The sequence below is a fragment of the Aethalodelphis obliquidens genome, unplaced genomic scaffold (genome assembly GCF_003676395.1).
Source record: "Aethalodelphis obliquidens isolate GAN/ISIS:26980383/991018 unplaced genomic scaffold, ASM367639v1 scaffold35, whole genome shotgun sequence".
NCBI lineage: Eukaryota > Metazoa > Chordata > Mammalia > Artiodactyla > Delphinidae > Aethalodelphis > Aethalodelphis obliquidens.
In genome coordinates, this window is record NW_020837979.1 from 9,870,071 (window position 1) to 9,893,872 (window position 23,802).

General features: G+C 45.6%; 1 protein-coding gene across 1 annotated transcript in view; it reads left to right on the top strand.

Moving 5' to 3' along the window:
* The window catches only part of ACOXL (acyl-CoA oxidase like), a 332,334-nt gene that overhangs the window by 24,657 nt on the left and 283,875 nt on the right, over window positions 1–23,802 (top strand). The window contains 2 exon segments of the mRNA XM_027129018.1: window positions 3,000–3,079; window positions 15,696–15,778. Of these exon segments, the coding sequence (XP_026984819.1) occupies window positions 3,000–3,079; window positions 15,696–15,778 (163 nt within the window).

The window sequence follows — 23,802 nt, forward strand, 5'->3', positions numbered from 1 at the left end:
CGGTATGCGGGCCTCTCACTGTTGTGGCCTCTCCCGTTGCGGAGTACAGGCTCCGGACGCGCAGGCTCAGCGGCCATGGCCCACGGGCCCAGCCGCTCCGAGGCATGTGGGATCCTCCCGGATCAGGGCATGAACCCGTGTCCCCTGCATCGGCAGGCGGACTCTCAACCACTGCGCCACCAGGGAAGCCCTATATATTAATTTTTGATAATGGCTGTGTTTAAAAACTAGTTCACAAAAATTCTTTAACATTTAACAATTGTATCTCATGACCTAATTTAAACTGGCTCTAACACACCACTGGTTTTATTTATTTATTTAATTTAATTTTATTTATTTTAAAGATTTAATTTATTTATTTTTGGCTGTGTTGGGTCTTTGTTGCTGCGTGCGGGCTTTCTCTAGTTGCGATGAGTGGGGGCTACTCTTCGTTGCAGTGCATGGGCTTCTCACTGTGGTGGCTTCTCTTGTTGCGGAGCATGGGCTCTAGGTGTGTGGGCTTCAGTAGTTGTGGCACGCAGGCTCAGTAGTTGTGGCTCACAGGCTCTAGAGTATAGGCTCAGTAATTGTGGCACACGGGCTTAGTTGCTCTGTGGCATGTGGGATCTTCCCGGACCAGGGCTCGAACCTGTGTTCCCTGCATTGGCAGGCGGATTCTTATCCAATGTGCCACCAGGGAAGTCCCACACCACTGGTTTTATATAATATGTAGATAATATTTGGTCACAATTTTTATTTGCTACAGGATGACTTTTTTCCCCCTGATGAGCGTTTTTAGTTTTTTAATAGATTTGCTGCTCTTTGTAGGGTCATTGTTTCAATTCTATGCTCATTTCTGTTTATTACTTATAACTGAATGATGTGAGTGAAGCTGAATGATTTCTAGCCTGGATTTTCTAAGGGGTTTCAGGGTTGGGGAGCTGGGAAAAGCTTGGATAGTGATCCAGGGTGGGTCCTTTTCATCACATGGAAACTTTTTCCTTCCCCGCTGCCACTGAGATAGACCACTTCTCTCAAACGTGACCTGTGCATGTGATTCTTCATGTCACCCTGACCCTAAACCTATAGCTCAGAGACCAGCGGGCCTCCTGCTATCTGCTAGCTCACTGCCATTCCTATCCCGCTTTCCAGATAAGAGCTATAGGTTTTACGTCTCGGTGTACACATCTTCCATTTAGGAAGTGAATTTTTACTAGCATTTCCTGAGATCGGTCACCATTTGACCGTTGTGCCGTGAGATCTCTTTCTGTGGTTCTTCTTTTCAGTTCCTCCTGCCAAAGCCTGCTTGACTCAGATGCTTTGGGCAGGCCTTACTTGTATGTTCAAATGTGGAGATTTTTCCAGTCTCCCATTTTATTGAAATTGGCATTTTAATTTTCTGTTCTCCTTAGGGAAAATACTGACTTCATGCAGTAATGTTTCTACTGAAATCCCCACCAGTGGTTCTGACTCAGAAAAAGAAAAAAGCAATAATGGGCCTGTCCTGTCTCAAGATTTTTTTGTTAGGGAGTTTCTGTGACCATTTGGCTTTTTTTTTTTTTTTTTTTTGGTGGGGGGGGTTATCTTTTACTTTCCCAAATGCACGGTGGGTCCTCTTGGATTTTTCAGTTACCTGCAGACTGGAGATGGAAGAGAGAAAGTCAAGATGGTTCTTGTTTGGTCTGGGGCAATTGGCCAGCAGGTATTTAGGGAAAATGTTTAAATGTGAGATGCTCTGCTGGTCCTCAGGGGCTACACAGGAGTTTAAGATGTGGACTCTGAATGCATGCAGTTTGTATTCTGGGTGGAAATAAACTTGACATGAGGACAGTATGTGTAGTAAGCATGTCTTTGGGGGCATCCGTGGGGACGCTGCCTCCACAACCTGGTCGTGAAACCTGAGGACCCAAATACGTTTAAGTTCAACCACCATTGAATGGGGCCTCACATGGGCCAGGCCTTGTAGGGGTGCTGGGGCTGTAAAAATGGGTCTGACACAGTGCCTGCCCTTGAGAAGGAGGAGATGGGGTAACTAAGAGCGTGAATGGCAGTTACTGCTATTGAACACTTACCATACATATGCACGCCCTAGTCCAAGCATTTGAAATGACACTCCTCTGGGTTATTCGTGACTCTCATTCCCATCTTACAGATGGGAGGATGGAGCCACGGCAGGCCACTTGACGTTGGTCACGCAGTTGGTGGCAGTCAGCATCCAAACCTGAGTGCGGTTCCCCCAAACTCTGGCTGTGCTTTGGGTTTAAACACTTTAGGCGGCAGCATGGATCCTCCCCTCCTATGTCAGTCGAGGTTCGTTGAGAAACAGACACCGAGATGGGACTAGATGTGCAAGCGGCTTACTGGGGGAACATCTAGAAGGGCCACAGGGAGGGAGCTGCAGGAGGTGGGGGCACCTTTGGAATGTGTGCGAGCAGGGCTGACACCATGAAATGAGGGAGAAGAAAGGGCCTGGCACCGTCACGAGACAGTCTGAGTGGGCTGCTGGTGTCCCTGGGAAAAAGTCTCCTGGTGGGCAGGAATGGCCGGAGTCTAGACCCTTGCCATGCTCATCACCAGCTGGGAGCAGCCTGAGGGCAGAGCAGCCTGGGGCCAGCGCCAAGGTTAATTCCAAGGAATGGCAGCTGCAGGTTGCTGGGAAATGCTGCTCCCACTGTGGGTTCTCTTGAAGGAAATTCTAGGTGACACTCCTGGGGCCACCACACAGGTCTCTCCCATCTGCCCCATCTTCCCATCCCAGACACCTGGGTAGAGGAGGAAACGTTAGAGTCTTGTTTTAAGGTCATTGTCAGGGAACCCTTCTTTCTTTCCTTCCATTTTGACCGCCCCCCACAGTCTGTGTCACACACATGGTGGCCTCCTTTGACTCATAGCATGGAACAAGAGCTATAGAGAGACCCAACAAAGATGTCTGTTCTGTCAGATCCCTGGGTCCAAAGGCTCCACTCATGGTCACCATCAGTCCAACGTCTTAACATCCATTTTGTATCCATTTGTCACAGGTATGATTTGAGTCTGGATGAAATGAGAGCTTTGACATTTCAGAGAGTGATGGTTACCATGGGTCTGCCTCTGATAAAAGGTACAATTCAGGATCAGGTAAGTTTCATTGTTATTTTGGTGTCCTGTGTGTGAGTGAAGGAGAAAGAGACAGAGAAAGAAAAATATTTTGTTTTGTTTTGTTTGCTTTTGTGACTTGTGGAAGGAAGCACATTAATTTTGCCCTGGGGGAAACAGACAATGTGGTCGGTATGGGGGAGTGGCTCCTTCACTCTCCTTTTCTGTCCCCTCCCTGTGTTAACCTAATTGATTCACTTTTCCCGAGCCCACAGGCCAGGTAGTAGGGGAATGAGCAGAGGTAATGAAATATTTGTTCACAAAACAAATATAATTTGGGGTGTAAAACTCAAATATCTGAGGAACGTAGTGAACTAATTTTATGGATTTTTTAAGCATTTTAGACTTGTCCAAAATGGATGAGTCTTGTTTGCCTAAAAATTGCCGCTCTCAATGCAGTTAAATTATTTTAGTCAATTTAGCCTCATTAAAAGAAAGAAGGAAAGAAAGAATATGGGATGAGAGGATTCCTTTGTGATGCTAGCATTAGAAGCTCTATATTTTAGGCAAATTTAAGTCAATTCATGCAGCTTCATAGCTTCCTTAAACCTAACACTTTACACAGGAAAAAAATGCCCTCTGGTGAGATCCCTGGGGGAAGGCCCTGAACCGGGGATGAGCTTCAGTAGATGCTGAGGAGCTGAATGTATTCTGCCATGAGCCTGGCCCCCTTCCTGCCCAGCGTGGTCTGCGGAGGGAGAGGCTGAGGAGTGAGGGGTTGAGGTCTTTCCCATTCAGGAGACCACAGGGGCTCGTTTCTCTGTGGAGTGTGGATCAGAGCTGGTGGGGGCCTGAGTCCGTGTTTGAGACCAGATCACCACCCACCCACCCACTTCGGTTGGCTGTCTGTCCTGAGGAGGCAGACACAGAACTCAGCATCTTCTCCTGAGGAAGAAATTACAGGCAGAGCTTTGGCACCTCACCTCCTGGTGAGGTCCAGCAGCCCCTCCAAGGTGACAAGGGCACAGCGTCACCTCGGAGAGCATGTGCAAGGAAATACCCCGAGAACAGGGTGAAGCATGCTGGCAAAGTCTGGAAAATCATTTCATACCAAGTAGAACATGCTGGCAAAGTGGATGTTCAAGCTAGTAAATTGCCTCTCAATGAAACATACATTTAGAGGTGAATGCAGCCATCCAAACAACTAACCAACCAACCAACCAAACAGCCAAACAGCCAACCAACCAACCAACCAGCCAGCCAACCAACCAACCAACCAACCAGCCAACCAACCAACCAAACAACCAAACAAACAAACAGCCAAACAGCCAACCAACCAACCAACCAACCAACCAACCAAACAGCCAAACAGCCAACCAACCAACCAACCAACCAACCAACCAAACAGCCAAACAGCCAACCAACCAAACAGGAGGGAGCCAGTGGGACTCAGGCTATTCCTGGCCAACTGTAGTGAGGACTGGGGACAATGGATAATGGATAATGACGTTCCCCACTCCATCCGTGACTGCTTACCCCCCAACCCTGTCCCCAGCCATCTTCTCTCTCATCCAACCAACCAACCAACCAACCAACAAACAAATGAACAACCAAACAAACAACCGAACATAAAAACCCCAATCCCTCTTTGCTTTCAGCCACTTTCTCCATCAGAATCTGGCCTCCAAATGTGTCCGGTGTGGGGCTGGCAGGAAGGTGAGATTCCGACATGGGGGCCAGTCTCCTGCCCCCTTAATCAGCCCAACATGTCTAAGGCTTAAGTGAGTGTCAAAAATCAAGACCCGGACGTGAGGGTTGATCCTTTAATGAGGTTTATCAGTTGCAGCCTGAGCCCCCCACGTCTGAAGGATTAGCCTGCATACTCTCGCTACTGATGAAGTGTGTTAAGCCCTGGATCCAATTATCTCCCTGTTTTCACGGCTCCCTCCGTGGTCGTCAGCAGCCTGGACAGCTCTGTCCTGTATGATGAAGTGTGATTCCTCTGGGAGGCACAGGATTGGCCCTGGACGATCCCTCCAGCTCATTTCTGTTAGTTATTTCAGCCTGTTTGGCGCTTCTCTCTGTGTGAATTTGCAAAAGCCAATGAACCTGAAGGAAATTAAACCAGTCAGTCATCGGTCACTGGGGCTGCAGGCTTATCTCATGGGGCGGGTGTCATAAGACTCAGCAGAACATCTGCATGTGAAGGCTCTCAAATTCTCCCCTGTGAACAGCTGGAGGAGCTGTCCACGTCCAGTAATTCTAGAAGTGTTGCATGATTCATCCCACCTCTTCATGAAAATATTGAGTCATGGACTGCCAGTTCAGAGAGCATTCCAGGTCCTTCCATCTTTCCCTGGCCCTCGTGTGTTGCTCTTAACTTTTGGGGATGATTGGATAAGCTCCCAGGCAGAGTGCAGCGTGTAACATGTGACGATGATGTCCTTGAGGACAAACGAGGAGCGAGCCTCATTCATCCCAGGGCTCGGTGGACAGCCCACAGGCTGAGAAAAAGCCATTAAAATGTTTCCACTCTGTCTTCTCCCTTCTGTCAACTGCAGTAGATTTGAGGTGTTTCAGTAATTTAAAAAGGAAAACAGTATCTCAGCCTGACTACAGAGTGCGCGCGGATGCGCGCGCGCACACACACACACACACACACACACACACACACACACTGTGAAAAATCTCATTGCACCTTTTCAACTCCTCCTGCACCTGTTTCCAGTGACATCACATTTGTGCCCCTCGGCCAACTCTCTCTCTCTCTGAGGATTCAGGACTGGGTCCTGCGTCGGGGGAGGTCTCTGACTTCTGGAATTTCCAGATGAGGAGACGGAGGACCCAGTTGGGACATCTGCTTTGTGGCAGTGCTCGGACTGGACCCCAGCCCCTCCCTTGGGTGCCTGGTCCTGTCTGTGTGGCACCCTCCTCAGAGACACCCTGGAAGCCAACAGAGGCTGACAGCCTGCACAAAAATCGCCATAACCAGCGACAGCTGACACTTACTAAATACATATCTTGTGTCAGTCACAGCTCTAAGAACTTTAAATGGATGATCTCATTTAATATTCCCGACATCCCTTGTGGTATTCGTATTTTACAGATGAGCAAACTGAAGCTGAGTAATTGGTCAGAGGTCATACAACTAGTAAGCTGTATATATAACTAGTGGAGCATGGATTCAAAGCCAGGTGGATTGCTTCCTGAGCCCACTCAAATCTGGTGGGTCTCACCCCAGGGTGCACATTAGAACCGCCTGCGGAGCTTTCCAAACTCTTGCCATCTGGGCTTTTGGTCAGGCTCATCGGATCAGCATTTAAACCTTGCAGGTGATGCAGTGTGCATCCTGGCTTGAGTACTGACGCACTGTCCTTCTTTCCTGGTACCCTGTACTGTTTCTCCTGAATTGTTTCTAATTCTTCTGAATTGCTCCCGTTCAGCATTTCGTCCCTCCCAATCATGGTGCAGGGCTGACTCATAGGGATGCTCCATCCCAACATTTCCTTTTCTCAGGAGGGAGCCAGTGGGACTCAGGCTATTCCTGGCCAACTGTAGTGAGGACTGGGGACAATGGATAATGGATAATGACGTTCCCCACTCCATCCGTGACTGCTTACCCCCCAACCCTGTCCCCAGCCATCTTCTCTCTCATCCTGAGCTCCTCTCGTCCTCACCCCCATGATCCACGTGGGCCGTGGGCACGGTAGTATCATTACCGAAGCCAGTGGTTCTCGAAGTAGGATCTGAGGACCCGTGGGTGTACCCAAGATCCTTTCTGTTACTATCTGAAAAGTAGATGTCCAACTACCTGCGTGCACGACACCAGGTTTTCATCATCAACTTCGACCAAAACAACATGTGGCTACAGATTGAGTGCAGAAGCAGACATGAGAGGCCAGCTGTCTTTTATTAAGCCAGATGCTAAAACAATTTGTAAAAAGGCAAAACAATGCGATTCCTCTCATTGATTTAGTTTTTGGCTTGAAAATTGTGGCTATTTTTCATAAGAATTATGTCATTTACATTAACATGTAATAGGTTTATTACTGTTATTTTTAAATGAATAAACATTTAAAAAATTCTCAGCTTTAATTACTAGTACAGTAACTTGATAGATACAACCTGCATAAACTAAAGCTCTTTGGAATCCAAGATAATTTTTTTTTGCCATTTAAAAAAAATTAATTAATTTAGTTTTTGGCTGCGTTGGGTTTTCATTGCTGCGTGTGGGCTTTCTCTAGTTGCGGCGAGCTGGGACTACTCTTCTTTGCGGTGCATGGGCTTCTCATTGTGGTGGCTTCTCTTGTTGCGGAGCACGGGCTCTAGGTGTGTGGGCTTCAGTAGTTGTGCCTCATGGGCTCTAGAGCACAGGCTCAGTAGTTGTGGCGCATGGGCTTAGTTGCTCTGCAGCACGTGGGATCTTCCCGGACCAGGGCTCGAACCCGTGTCTCCTGCATTTGCAGGCAGATTCTTAACCACTGTGCCACCAAGTAAGTCCGGAATCCGAGATAATTAAAAAAATTTTTTTTTAATAAATAAATAAATAAATAAATAAATTTTTGGCCACATTGGGTCTTTGTTGCTGTGCGCTGGCTTTCTCTAGTTGTGGCAAGCGGGGGCAACTCCTCGTTGCGGTGTGTGGGCTTCTCACTGCGGTGGCTTCTCCTGTTGTGGAGCATGGGCTCTAGGCACGCAGACTTCTGTAGTTGTGGCTCACGGGCTCTAGAGCGCAGGCTCAGTAGTTGTGGCGCTTGGGCTTAGTTGCTCCATGGCATGTGGGATCTTCCTGGACCAGGGGTCGAACCCATGTCCCCTGCATTGGCAGGTGGATTCTTAACTACTGTGCCACTAGGAAAGTACCCGAGATAATTTTTAAGAGTATAAAGGGGTCTAAAGCTTGAGGACTGCTGGTCTAAATCATCCACTGTTTTCTCAAACCACCCATCTCAGATCAGCTTGGAGGGGGATTGATGGCTTTATATTTATATTATATTTATTATTATCGCTTCTTGGCCTTTTGGCTAAGATCAAGTGTATATTATATTTATTATACTGCAGTTATTAAATTTCCATCAGAATTTAAGATAGTGTCAGTTTGGGATGGTTTGGGTTTTTGTATTTAGAGAAATACCGGGGTGGGGGGCGGTGATCAGATCTGGAATGGAAAAAGATTTGAAAGTCAGCTCCCCTTAGAAGGCAACAGGGCATGGGGAATGTTGTTGCTTTCCTCATGAACCCCTGAGAAAAGGAGCAGCCTTTTCCAGGAAGCAGTTACACTGAAGCCATTGGCATGTTGCAGAAAAGGAGCTGAGCAGGGGTTTCACCAAGAGACTGAAGTCCCATCCCAGGACTGGTTCCTGACTTTGAGCTCTTGGCTCCAACACCCTGGCCTTGGCTCTGCCCTTGGTCCTCTGGCTTCTGTTTGTACTGGGACCTAGGCTTTTCCTAGTGGGCTGGACAGGCTGCCCCTGCTCTGCCTTGTGTGCTGCTGCCTTTGGCAGGAGGCCCTGTCCCAGCTCTGGTTCCACGACTTGGACCCTGGCCACTTGGCCAGCGCTCTGGTCGGGTCAGTCCTGGCCCCGTGGGATGCCGTGGAGGATCTGAGCAGAGATGACAGGATAGAGGGAGGGCCTGTTTATAGAAGTTCCTCTGTGTAGATTGGCACCTGAACTGAGTTGTCATCCATGACAGCCACAGGGATTACTTGAAAGGGCGTGCCAGGGAGTGAGCTGGGACCTGCCTGGGGACTCCGGTGCAGCTGGAAGCCTGGTGCTATTTATTTACTGCACTGGAAACCATTCTGCATAATGGAAACTTCTCAGTTTAAGGCATAATTATTCTTCTTGCATTGAAATATTATGTTAAAAATAACAATAATGATTACTTGTTATCATTTGCCAGGTCCCTACTATGTGCCAGGCTAGGTGATTCATTCATTTGACAATTTTTTATTGAACACCTACTATGAGGTAGTTCAAGAGGCAGTGAACAAAGCAGGTAAAATAATACCTGCTTTATGGAGCTTACATTTTAGAGACGAGGCAGGCTACAAACTAATAAAGTACATTTATGTCAGGTGGTTGTCGATGCTGGCGATAAAAATCAAGCATGGTAAATTGGGAAAGAAGAAGTAAACCGATCTGTGTTCACAGACGACATGATCTTATACGTAGAAAACCCTAAAGATTCCACCAAAAAAACTGTTAGAACTGATAAACAAATTCAGTAAAGTTGCAAGGTACATAATCCATCACTCTTTTCAATTAAAATCAATGTAAAATAATGCATTTTTCGTCAACAGCAAAGTAAGCTCACGCATCAGGCTGGTGATGTCAATACGATGCATTCATCATTACGTGTTGTCAGTACTGATAAATTATGTGATTACACTAATAATCAGAAACATTTTCAAGGCAGCTAGGAATTTGGGATGAAGCATGCTGCCAGACAAGAGGCATTAAGTTTAAGGCAAGAATTTGGAAAATCCAAAACTGTCAAAATACTGCAATAATGTTGTGACAGATGAAAAATGTCTTTGGACAGAGCCGTGGGAATGTCACCTTTCATCCTTCCTCTCTTGGGCTTTCCTGGAGTAGTCAAGGCCCCTGGGGAGGGCAGAAGTACAATGGCCACAGACAGCCTTTGTCACAGAATCCTCCCAGCACTCTGCTCAGGGATCCCACTCTGTGGTCCCAGGAGAGAATCAGCAGAGGATAAGGAACAGCAGTGAGTAAGAAGAGTCAGACGTGGGGGCCACAGTGAGAAGTCTGGATTTTTTGCCAAGGTAAATGGAGTCATTGGAGGGTTTTCTCAAGGGTGGGTGGGGAAGAAGAAGAAGGCAAGCACAATGTAATGATTATTTTAAAAGTGTTATAGTTCCTTGATCAAAATTTATAAGTTGATTCAAAAACCATACATGGAAATGCAAAAGGCCTAGAATCATTAAAGCAATTCTAAAAAAGGGTGAATTTGGAGGACTCTCCCTATTTGATTTCAGGACATTAAAAAGCTACTCAAAAGAGTATGTGGTATTGGCATTAGGGTAGACACATAGATTAATGGGACAGAATGAAGAGTCCTGAAATAAATCCACACCCATATGTTCACTTGATTTTTGGACAGTGTTGCCAAGGCAATTCAATGGGAAAATGAAAGTCTTTTCAATAAATGGCGTTGGAACTACTGATAAAACTATAGAAAAAAATTTAACCTTGATCCTGACCTCACACTACACACACAGAAAATTTGAGCTGTATTATACACCTGAACACAAATTCCACAATTAACAACGTTTGTACAAGAACAAAGGAGAAGGCAGAGGTTTCTTAGAGAGGACCTCAAAATATTGAAAGTGCAAAAGAAAAAAAACTGATAAGATAATCTTTATCAAAATTAAAAACCATTGTTCATCAAAAGACATCATGAAAAGAATAAAAAGACAATCGACAGGACTTCCCTGGTGATTCAGTGGTTAAGAATCCACCTGCCAATGCAGGGGACATGGGTTCGAGCCCTGGTCCGGGAAGATCCCACATGCTGCAGGATAACTAAGCCCACACGCGACAAGTACTGAACCTGCGCTCTAGAGCCCATGAGCCACAACTACTGAGCCCGTGTGCCACAACTACTGAGCCCACGTGCCACAACTACTGAAGCCCGCACACCTTGAGCCCCTGCTCTGCAACAAGAGAAGCCACCGGAATGAGAAGCCCACGCACCGCAACGAAGAGTAGCCCCTGCTTGCCGCAACTAGAGAAAGCTTACGCGCAGCAACGAAGACCCAATTCAGCCAAAAAAAAAAAAAAGGCAATCTACAAACTAGGAAAGAATATCTGCAATGCATATATCTGAAAAAAAGTTATGTCCAGATACAAAGTATTTGTACTTGGAACATATAAAGAATTCCTAGAGCTCAATGATAAAAAGACACACAACCCAAGTTAAAAAATGGGCAAAATCCTTGAAAGAGTCAGACGTAGGGGCCACAGTGAGAAGTTTGGATTTTTTGGACTTTATAAAAGAGTCCAGGGCTTCCCTGGTGGCGCAGTGGTTGAGAGTCCGCCTGCCGATGCAGGGGACACGGGTTCGTTCCCCGGCCTGGGAAGATCCCACACGCCACGGAGCGGCTGGGCCCGTGAGCCATGGCCACTGAGCCTGCGCGTCCGGAGCCTGTGCTCCGCAACGGGAGAGGCCACAACAGTGAGAGGCCCGCGTACCGCAAAAAAAAAAAAAAAAAAAAGAGTCCAAATGGCCAATAAGCATATAAAAATGTGCTCAGCATCTTAAGTCATTGGAGAAATGCACATTTAAACCATAATGAGGTGATATTACAATCCCTCGAGAATAGCTAAAGATGGGAAAGTCTGACAATATTGTTGAGGATGTGGAGCAACTAGAATTCTCATATATTGTTGGTCAGAATGGAAAATGGTGCAGTCATTTTGCAAAAGTGTTTGACACTTCCTTACAATATTAAACATAAACCTACCCTTCAACCAGCAGTTGCATTCCTGGGAGTTTACAAAAGAGAAATGGAAACACATATCCACCAAAAGACTTGTGCATGAATGCTTGTATCAACTTGATTCGTAATAACCCCAAGGTGGAAACAACCCAGATGTCCCGCAGTCAGAGAATGGACCAATTGTGGAGTACTCACAGATGGCAAACCACTCAGCCATACAAAAGAATGAGCTACAGATACAGAAAACCACACGAATGCCTTATCTGCCTGGCAGAAGACAGACGTGAAAGAGTACATACCATACGATTCCATTTATGTAAGTTCACGAACAAGCAAAGCTAGTGAATATTGATGCAAAGAGAAGAGGGGTTGCCTGTAGGGGGTAGGGACTCAGAAAAGGAGCAAGAGGGCACTTTCTGGGGGGCACGGGAACATTCCATGATCTTAATTGGTGTGATGGTTACATAGGTAGGTAATGGACCAGAACTCATGCATTTATGCTCTGTGCATTTCACTGTATATAAATTTTACCTTAATAATGAATATTAGATCACCATGCCTGATGTTTGGGGCAGAGTGGAACAGGAGGCCAGCTGGGAGGTTGTTACAATAGTCCAGGTGCAAGATGATGGTGGGAGATGTTAGAAGTGGCCAGAATTGGGGTCTCTTTTTTTTTTTTTTTTTTTTTCAGTATGCGGGCCTCTCACTGTTGTGGCCTCTCCCGTTGCGGAGCACAGGCTCCGGACGCGCAGGCTCAGTGGCCATGGCTCACGGGCGCAGCCGCTCCGCGGCATGTGGGATCTTCCCGGACCAGGGCACGAACCCGCGTCCCCTGCATCGGCAGGCGGGCTCCCAACCACTGCGCCACCAGAGAAGCCCTGGGATCTCTTTTGGAGGGAGGGTCAGGACTGGATAGCCCAGTAAGCAACAACCTTGTTTAGAGCAGGCCCCAGATGACTGAATCCTTGAAGCCTTGAAAATTTATTTATTCTATTTGTATATTTTACTCCGATTCCTTCTCTTTCTAAAATAATTTAAGGCTCATTGTAAAAAAGGACATGTATTCAGTAAGACTGAGACGATGTAACTAAAATAGGGAAATTGAAACTAGAAGACAGAAGAAGCAAATATGCCAGTTTGGGGACTGATGTTAGAAAACTAAGATCAGGAACCTGTTTTTGCCCAGTCCTCTTGGTAGGGCTCCTAATGGGGCCCACTGATGGGCTATGAAGGGGACAGCAAGCGTCTTTAATATCAGAGGGAAGACAGCTCAGAGTATAGATACACAAGCAGTGGTGAAGAAGAAGATTTTAGCTGAAGAAGAAGATTTGTCTTTTAGAGACTCTCTGGGCTTATAAAACCAAAAATATACATTTTTGTAAAATTTGATTTGTTAACAGAATATTACACCATGAGGGTCTGATACATCAAGTGCTCTACAAAGAAGTGGGGTTTATTTTCGGGAAAACTACCTTCCTTCTGTTTGAGACTGAATTTATTAAACAAAAATGTAAATGGCATGGGGTATAATTTAGGATAAAATACAAGTTTGAGTATATTCTCTATACATTTATGGAATCATTATCATTAAAAATTACTATAAACTAACAGTCTGATATGGGAATTGAGTTTGGCTTGAATGTATTAAATCTAAATGAAGGCAGCCACTGATACAGTAGAGATACTGCAAAAATGTATGCTGAAAAATACATTAATTATTGACTGATCATTATCAGTATGGGCAGCTCAGTATGCTGCCAATTGAATGTGAGGGGAACCTTGCCAATATTAGACATTTTTAAAGAACAGTTAGTGGATCGGAAATGAAAGAAGAACTGAAGAGAGAATTTACGTGTGGAAAAGATATTTAAAAATATATGCTAGTAAGGAAATCCATCAAATCAAGCCTCATCTTAGTTCTGGAACTTTTGCTCGATGTCTTGAGATGGACCAGCCCAAATGAATGCTTAAATCAACATCACAGCATTAATGGCAAACTCCTACAGCATCGCCCATTGGATCTAATAGCAAAGATCGCGGTCCTGTGCAGAGACTCGGGAAGGAAGAGAACTGTCACGAACAATTTATAATGCTCCAGGATGGCTACATTTGGGATTGGTTCTTTAGCAAGTGTGACTGCAATTTATTTCAGACCGGTGAGTAAAAATGACCACAGTTGGATACCACCAAAGACAAAGTCATTCTCCTGCCTCCACAGTGTAAATGGAGAGAATGAAATATGAAGAAAACCAAGACCGGTTGGAGATTCTGAGGGATTTACTTAGTCCTGATGGTTAAGGTTTGGCTCCAGCAGAGCAAGTGGTTTAAAGGGAGGAGGGGGTTGTTGGAATGAGGTGGGCTGGGGTGACTGTCAGCAAGGTTACCTGGGCACTGGGACGTGTTGGTGTCAGGTGCTCTCTTGCGACAAGGCTGGTGGTACAAAAGAGGGGTGGGCTGGTGATAAAGATTGGACCACCCAGGGTCCCGGGGCTCCCTCCAGCTTAACAATGAAGGGCACTGAGGGCTGGGGACAAGAGGTCCATGTGAAGAATATGAAGATCTGGTTTCTGGCCCTTTTTCTACCACTTACTAGGTGACCCTGGTTGGACAAGTCTTTTGACCTCCCTGAGCCTAGACTTTTCCATCTGTGACACAGGGTCAGCACTCCCTGCCCTGCTCAGCTCCTCCTGGAGGACTGTTGTGGGGATCTGCGGGACAGAGGGCCCAGGGGCCCTCCAAAAAAGCCCGCGAATATCCACTACAGTTGTTTTTTATTATTTGCTGGGAACGAACCCTCCCGTGTGAGCGGATACTGGAGCCAGGCAGTGGTACGTGCTCCAGCCTTGGAGGAGTATTTTAGGAAATAATCAATACAAGATGCACTGGGTTTGAGCCACGATAAGAGTCATAAATGTTGACAGTCTGCTGCTTGATAAAATTAATAATGCTTGAGAGAAACATTGTAAAAACCTATGGGAGGGAAAGCAGAGTGTGTCTGGGGAGAGAGTCTAAGCCAGTATGGAAACTGTCCTCCAAGGAAGGTCGGCCCCTCCTCCTGCTGGTGGGGAGGTTTACACACACATACGCACATGTACACACAGGCATACACGCTCCACACACATATGCACTTGTGCACATGGGCAACAAGCACCAGCTTTGTTGGCTGCATCTCAGAAGAGACTGGTGAATGAGAAAGGCTAGCATTAATTCCAACAACAGATAATTGGAATTACCTTTGGAAGAAATGCCACCTGCCTCTGAAATTCTAAAATAAAACAGCGACAGTGTTCTTGCCCTGTCCCACTTCTCGCTGGTGGAGAAGAGCGTGCTTGTGTAGCTTTGGGATTCGAGGCTGCTGTGCACAGCAAGGGAGAAGAGGGTAACAAAGGGGGACCGGACCTCATGGTTTTTAATCAAAGCCCTGAGATGCTCTGTGGTTAGAAAGGAAAGGGAAGAATACTGCTTTTCCTGTGTCCAGAATGTTCCCAAATCTTCCAAATCCTCTGTCTGGGAGGATTGTCCAAGACGTCAAGATTGTCACCTGGACTTGTGCCAGCTGCTTGCTGTTGGTGGGAGCGTCGGTGCAGAGATGCTGCAGGTTTGAGTTGCTGTGTAGAACCGTGGTAGTGGTGAGGAGGCCCAGGGACAAACTTGGTTAAGTCCACGTGAGGCCAAAGGGGAGTCTGCCAGGGGCTGGCCTCCATGCACATGCAGTCGACTTCCTGTCGTGTGAGAGTCTTTACTTCGTCTGTGGTCAGAAACCAGACGACCCCATTAAAAAAGGATGCTCACTACCATATATAAAAGAGATAAACAACAAGGTCTTACCGTACAGCACAGGGAACTTATTCAATATCTTGCAATAAACTATAATGGAAAAGAATCTGAAAAGAAAAAAAAAATATATGTAAAACTGAATAACTTTGCTGTACACCTGAAACTAACACAATATTGTAAATCAACCAGACTTCAATAAAAGTTTTTTAAAAAGGGATGAAAACACTGGCTACTCTTCAGTAGAGTGGTGGAATTATTCTTAATTTAAAAATTGCTTTGGCTGTGTTGAATTTTTTATTCTAAAAGTAACATCTGTTTATTATTTTAAAAAATGTTAATTTAAACGGTCAGAAAAAACCGTAAGGAAATCTTGACATTGGGTCTGTCATGTTTTCAGGCAGAGAAAACAACAAATTTTGTCAGTCGGAGCCTGGTCATAGGAGAAGTCCTCTCATAGCAGACATGGCCCCAGGAGTAAAGGTGAGAGACACTGGGCAGCCTGCCCTTCATGAACTGATGGGGTTTTTTTGTTTTGTTTTGGTTTTTTGTGGTACGCGGGCCTTTCACTGTTGTGGCCTCTCCCGTTGCGGAGCACAGGCTCCGGATGCGCAGGCTCAGCGGCCATGGCTCGCGGGCCCAGCCGCTCCGCGGCATGTGGGATCTTCCCGGACCGGGGCACGAACCCGTGTCCCCTGCATCGGCAGGCAGACTCTCAACCACTGCGCCACCAGGGAAGCCCAGTCGTGCCCATTTTCAACTGCATACAGCCCCTACCCTATTCCTGTCCTTCGGCAACCACTAGTCTATTCTCCATCTGCATGGTTTTGCCATTTCTAGAACGGTATATAAATGGAAGTTCATTAATTTTTGACTACAGAAAGATATTCCTTTGGGTGAATGTGCCGCAGCACTTGGAATTCTTAGACTTCTCCATTTTTGCTGATCAAATGGGTATAAAATGGCATCGCACTGTGGGCTTGCTTTGCATGTACCAGCTCACCAAGGATGGTAAACAGAATAGCTTGAAAGGTGTGACTGCCGTGGCCCCTTCCTGTGCCCTGAGCCTCCCAGCAGGCATGCGGCCCTGCATGTGCCCTCTTCTCCCTCCCTGGACACCACTGCATCACCAAATCAGTCCCCACCTGTAAATATCCAGTCCTGATGTCCCCAAAGGGGAGAAATTATAATTAGAAAATGATGAATGAATGATCAGACAAGAAAGCAGGTCAATCATTGATGAGTCCAAGATGGAAACTTTCTGTTCTGCAATGTAGACATTTAAAAATGGGTAGGAATTAAAAACGAAGAAATCTGTGAGCACCAGCTGGGGTGAGGGCGCCCACCATTAGGTCCTTTGGGGAAAACTGGCTTCCCTATGAATTCATCCAGACAGGGTCTCTTCTCTCTGGGATGGGTTGGCTGTGGCTTCCAGAGAGAAGAAAGTCAGCTGAGATGCAGCAAGTAGATCCTCCTCTCAGAAATCCTAGAGGATCCTGGTTCAGACTCATGATCCTCCGTTGGTGCTTTTAACATATGCCCACACCTGCCTTCTCTTTAGCAAGCCTCCGGTGGGCCATGACCATGGGGAAGTCTTCATAGGGTGTTGCAGCTCTCTGGGTGGGGAGCCCTCTCCTCTGCACCTCCAGGGTATTGCACTGAGCCTGGTGCACAGAGTTGCATAGGGAATGTTTGAGCAAATGAGGGAGGGGCAGCTTGTAGTTTCAAGCAGGACTTAAGAAACATTTCAACCCATTGCAATATGTGGACCTTATTTAGATCCTGGTTCAAACAACAGACTGTAAAGAAAAACTAGACGTCAGTTGGGGAAATTTGAAATTGGATATTTGGCAGTATTAAAGAATTATTATTATATTTGAGGTGGAATAATGGTTGTAGGGTCATGCTTTTAAAAAGAGTCTTTAGGGCTTCCCTGGTGGTGCAGTGGTTAAGAATCCACCTGCCAATGCAAGGGACACGGGTTCAAGCCCTGGTCCAGGAAGATCCCACATGCCGCAGAGCAACTAAGCCCGTGAGTCACAACTACTGAGCCTGGGTGCCACAACTACTGAAGCCTGCGTGCCTACAGCCCGTGTTTTGCAACAAGAGAAGCCACTGCAATGAGAAGCCCGCGCACCGCAATGAAGAGTAGCCCCCGCTCTCTGCAACCAGAGGAAGCCCGCGCACAGCAACAAAGACCCAATGCAGCAAAAAATAAATAAATAAAATAAATTTTTTAAAAAAAGAGTCTTTATTTTTTACAGATGCATAGGAAATACTACGTATGGATGAAATGACAGGATGTCTGGGATACACTTCGAGATCATCTGGGGTATAGAATGGGAGAGTGAATTGGGGGAAAGATTAATAAAATGGATCATGAGCTGGGCATCACTGAGTTTATGATACTCTTCTATTTTGTTTGAAATTTTCCACAATAAAAAGCTTTTTAAGAAAGTTTTACTTCTGAGTATCCTAGAAGGAAATTTGAATAGATTTAAAGGACTGGATCTTTAAAAATGCTTCTCTGATCACATCAATCTCAGCTGAAAACCCCTTCCTGTTAGCTTTAGAGAAACCCTCCAACCCTTGAGATGTCTCACAGGTTCTCGTGGGGTATGGCCCTACACTCATGTCTCCAGACACCTTCTGTGCCACGTAGTCCTACCTGGGAGATCTGCTGTCTTGGCCTTCTTTCAGTCCCTTGTTTCCATATTTTGACCACTCATGCTATCATCCTAGAACGATCTTTTCCCCTCCTTCACCTGCCTGACACCTGCTCATTCTTCAAGTCCCAGTTCAAGTGTCCTTCCTTCAGGTAAACCTCCCTCAAGCCTGCAGTTTAAATCCCACGTACATGTTGTCATCTGTCTTTGTGCCTTGCAGTATTCTGTCATGGCATTTACCCATTTTTTTCCTTATGATCACGTTTTTTTTTTGGAGGGGTTTAAGATTAATTTTTATTGGAGTATAGTTGCTTTACAATGTTGTGTTAGCTTCTATTGCACAGCAAAATGCAAGGATTCTGCAGTATATGCAAATCAAGCAATGTGATACACATGATACACAATTAACAAATTGAAGAATAAAAACCATATGATCATTTCAATAGAGGCAGAAAAAGCTTTCGGCAAAATTCAACACCCATTTATGATAAAAACTCTCCAGAAAGTGGGCATAGAGGGAACCTACCTCAACATAATAAAGGCCATACATATATGACAAACCCACAGCAAACATTATTCTCAATGGTGAAAAACTGAAAGCATTTGCTCTAAGATCAGGAACAAGACAAGGGTGTCCACTCTCGCTGCTATTATTGAACATAGTTTTGGAAGTCGTAGGCACGGCAGTCAGAGAAGAAAAAGAAATAAAAGGAATCCAAATTGGAAAAGAAGAAGTAAAACTGTCACTGTTTGCAGATGACATGATACTATACGTAGAGAATCCTAAAGATGCCACCATAAAGCTATTAGAGCTAATTAATGAATTTAGTAAAGTTGCAGGGTACAAAATTAATAAACAAATCTCTTGCACTGCTATACACTAACAATGAAAGATCAGAAAGAGAAATTAAGGAAACAATCCCATTTACCATTGCAACAAAAAGAATAAAATACCTAGGAATAAACCTACCTAAGGAGGCAAAAGACCTGTATGCAGAAAACTATAAGACACTGATGAAAGAAATCAGAGATGACACAAACAGATGGAGAGATATACCATGTTCTTGTATTGGAAGAATCAATATTGTGAAAACAACTATACTACCCAAAGCAATCTACATATTCAGTGCAATCCCTATCAAATTACCAATGGCATTTTTCACAGAACTAGAACAAAAAATTTTACAATTTGTATGGAAACACAAAATGACCCTGAATAGCCAAAGCAATCTTGAGAAAGAAAAATGGAGCTGGAGGAATCAGCCTCCCTGACTTCAGACTATACTACAAAGCTACAATGTTCAAGACAGTATGGTACTGGCACAAAAACAGAAAGATAGATCAATGGAACAGGATAGAAAGCCTAGAGATAAACCCACGCACCTGTAGTCACCTAATCTGTGACAAAAGGAGCCCAGAATATACAATGGAGCAAAGACAGCCTCTTCAATAAGTGGTGCTGGGAAAACTGGACAAGTACATGTAAAAGAATGAAATTAGAACACTCCCTAACCATACACAAAAATAAACTCAAAATGGATTAAAGACCTAAATGTAAGGCCAGACACTATAAAATTCTTAGAAGAAAACATAGGCAGCACACTCTCTGATGTAAATCGCAGCAAGATCTTTTTTTAAAAAATTAATTTATTTTTGGCTGCGTTGGGTCCTCGTTGCTTTGCGTGGGCTTTCTTTAGTTGCAGCAAGCGGGGGCTCCTCTTTGTTGCAGTGTGCGGACTTCTCATTGCAGTGGCTTTTCTTGTTGTGGAGCACGGGCTCTAGGCACGTGGACTTCAGTAGTTGTGGAACGCAGGCTCAGTAGTTGTGGTGCGCCAGCTCTAGAGTGCATGCTCAGTAGTTGTGGCGCACGGGCTTAGTTGCTCCGTGGCATGTGGGATCTTCCCTGACCAGGGCTTGAACCTGTGTCCCTTGCATTGGCAGGCGGATTCTTAACCACTGCACCACCAGGGAAGCCTGCAAGATCTTTTTTGACCCACCTCCTAATGAAAATAAAAACAAAAATAAACAAATGGGACCTAATGAAACTTAAAAGCTTTTGCACAGGAAAGGAAATCATAAACAAGATGAAAAGACAACCTCAGAACGGGAGAAAATATTTGCAAACGAAGGAACTGACAAAAGATTAATCTCTAAAATATACAAGCAGCTTATGCAGCTCAATATCAAAAAAAAAAACCCAATCAAAAAATGGTCAGAAGACCTAAATAGACATTTCTGCAAAGAAGACTTACAGATGGCCAACAAACACATGAAAAGATGCTCAACATCACTAATTATTAGAGAGATGCAAATCAAAACTACAATGAGGTATCACCTCACACGGGTCAGAATGGCCATCATCAAAAATCTACAAACAATAAATGCTGGAGAGGGTTTGGAGAAAAGGGAACCTTCTTACACTGTGGGTGGGAATGTAAATTGATATAGCTGCTATGGAAAATAGTGTGGAGGTTCCTTAAAAAACTATAAGTAGAGATACCATATGATACAGCAATCCCACTACTGGGCATATACCCAGAGAAAACTGTAATTCAAAAAGACACATGCACCCCAATATTCATAGCAGCACTATTTACAATAGCTAGGACATGGAAGCAGCCTAATGTCCATCAACAGAGGAATGGATGAAGAAGATATGGTACATATATACAGTGTACCCATTTTGGATTGATGTATTTATTCACAGGTCTGTTGTTTGTCTCTTAGCACCACTAGAGGGCAAACTCCTTGAAGACTGTCTCTGTCTACAGTCTTGGTATGTAGGAGGGGTCAGTACATGAATATTAAATGAATGCATAAAATCAAAACTCTATGGCAGTTACTGAAAAGGTTAAATTTAGAATTACCATATGATCCAGGAGTTCCACTCCTAGGTATATACCCCAAAGAATTAAAACAGGGACTCAAATAGATACCTGTATACCAACGTTCGTGGCAGCGTTATTCACAGTAGCTGATAGGTGGAAAGAAACAAGTGTCCGTCGACAAATGAATGGATAAACAAAATATTGTATATACAAGTGTCTGTCAACAAATGGATGGATAAACAAAATATCATGGATATTTTGGTACCAGGTACCATGGAATATTATTCAGCCATAAAAAGGCATGAAGTTCTGGTACATGTTACAGCATGAGTCTTGAAAACATGATGCTAAGTGAAATAAACCAGACCCATAAGGACAAATACTGTATGATTCCACCTATGTGAAATTTTGAGAATAGGCAAATATATAGAGATAGAAAGTAAATTACAGGTTCCCAGAGGCTGGGGGAAGAGGAGAATTGGGGCAGTTATTGGTTAATGGGCACAGCTTGTTGGGGGGTGATGAAAAAGTTTTATAAGTAGTGGTGATGTTTGCACAACACTGTTAATGTAGTTCATACCGCTGAACCGTACGTGTAACAATGGCTAAAATGGCAAACTTTATAGGTATTGTTATAGGTATTGTATCACAATAAAAAAATCTTGGAACACTTAACAAAAATGATGATTCACCCCTTTTGCTTTCCCACACATCATTCATTGCAGGTGAATTTTTTTCTTGTGCTTGGACACCCTAGACAGTTAGCAGAATGTGTAGGTTGTGCCTCTGGTCCAGCCCAGGAGGCCGTGGCTGCCTTTCCTGTTGGTGCTGGAGGGACTTCCAGGGAGGGGACACAGTGCCTCAGGAGCAGGTTGGTGAGCCCTGGGTTGGTCACGACTTCCCCGGATCTCAGTGCCAGCCCAAGGCCCCTGCTGGCCTTCCTGGTCACCTGAGCTAGCCATCAACCTGAGCATCAATTCGTCAGCGTCATCTTCACCCCGCAGGCCGGGGCGCCTTCTCTCACCCGCCGGGTCCGTGTCATCCAGAGGCTCCAGGCATCCCTCAGTGCTTTGGACAAACACAGCTGAACTCATGCAGCCAAGTGCCGGCTGAGCCAGGGGCTGCTTGGAGAGTGACTCACAGTGAGGGGGTGGGAAAAGGACAGAGGTGCCAGGGAGACTTTCTCTCCTGAGGGCTTTGAATCCCCACGCTAGCTTGGGAGCCGGCCCAAGGTCTCCCGCCAAGCAGGCTGATGCAATCTGGACGGACTCTACAGCCCAAAGAAACATGACCTGCTTCCTTTTCTTCTTCCCCATGACGGCTAGCTTTTTGCCTTATATGAATCATCTCATTCTGTCTTAGTTTGCTTGGGCTGCCATGATAAAATGCTACAGATCTGCTGGTTTAAACAACAGAAATGAGTTTTCTCACAGTTCTGGAGGCTGGGAAATCCAAGATCTAGCTGTCAGCTGGTTCAGTTCCTGGTGAGGGCCCTCTTTCTGGCTTGTAGTCTGACCACCACCCACCGGCTCTCCGTGGCGGCCACTTGCTGGGCACCTCTGGTCTGCCTGCCGGGCTGGGCTCCATGCCCCTTACAGGAGGCACCTGCTCAAAGTGTACATTGGGCCAAGGAGTCGTCTGCTTAGAGCCCTCCAGGGGCTCCCCCATTTGGTCAGATTCCCTGCTCTTCGGAGCATGTGGCTTTGGCAACACACTGGTTAGCACGTGGGGGAAGAGGCCCACGTTTGGACAGACCGTGGGAGTCAGGGTCCTGCAGGCACTGCCTCGGTTAACTCCTGTAGTTTTCCACAAACCTGTGGGTTTCACTCACCCAGCCCGGTGCTCCTACTAATAGCATTTAGTGAATGGAGTCTTTCAAAAGGTGGCTGAAACACTCATTGTTTTCCCCTTTCCAAAGAGAAGGAAAAAAATGTCAAACCTAGGAAAACTATACTGTAAAGAACGTTTTAGCCACCAGCCAAAGAGATTTAAGGCTGGAAAATTCAACCTGTTTTAGTTTTAGAAAAATATTTTTCTTTAACTTGATTTCCAAGAGGGTTTAGGGGAAAAAAAATTTACCATCTGGATGGATTCCATTTTCCTGGGTTGGAATTAGTTATGCAATTTGCAGGGTCGGCAGTGATTCCGAAGAGCAGGGCTCTGAGAAATCAGGGCGTTAAGCATCTTCCGAGGATACTTGATGTTTCTCCAAATGAAAAGCGCCTCCTATGTGAGATGCGATTAGTGAAATTCGTCTGTCGTGATGTCAAAGCGTTTCACCGGGTCAAGTGGTTCAGTCTGAGTTGATGGGGCAGCCTTTCAGGAAGTTAGCGTCAGGCTGATCACACACGTGTAATGCAGGGACTGGTCCTCACCAGAGGCTGATGACAGTTGTCAGACAGGAGCATGTGAAGATGCCATTTCTGCCACTTCCCTGCAAGGTCTTCCTTGGGGGTCACTGTGTCCACTGGGGCTCATGCCATTGCAGTGATCCCAGAAAAAAGGCACCTATTGGCTGCTATACTCGCAGAGTTCAGGGTGTAGCTGGCTTCAGGGGTGGGTGTGTGGGACCTGGTCTCTCTCATCTCTCGGTTTCACCTCACCTTCATCCCCACATGTTGGCTTCCTTCACCAGCTCTCGTGATGGCAAGAGGAGCCCTGGCCTCCATACTTCCAGGTTCCATTGCTTCCAAAAAGAGTTTCTCTTCACCAGTAGCTGACTCGTGTGTCCCAGTGGCAGCTCTGATCAGACCCATCCAGATCATAGGTCCATCCCGAAGCATCCCCGTTGGCCAGGATGTTATGCAGACCGGCCAGTCCTGGGTCCTGGGTCCTAAAGCTGGGTTGGAGGTTGACATTAGCCACGAACCACTTGGACTGATTCTGGGGGAAGAGGGCTCCCCAAAGGGAAACTGGGGCTGTGTTTCTAGGAGTGGGGACATGCTGACCGGCAGGCACAGCAAATGTCTGTACACCTGAGCTCTTCCGTCTTTGCAGTCAGTCCCCTGCTCCC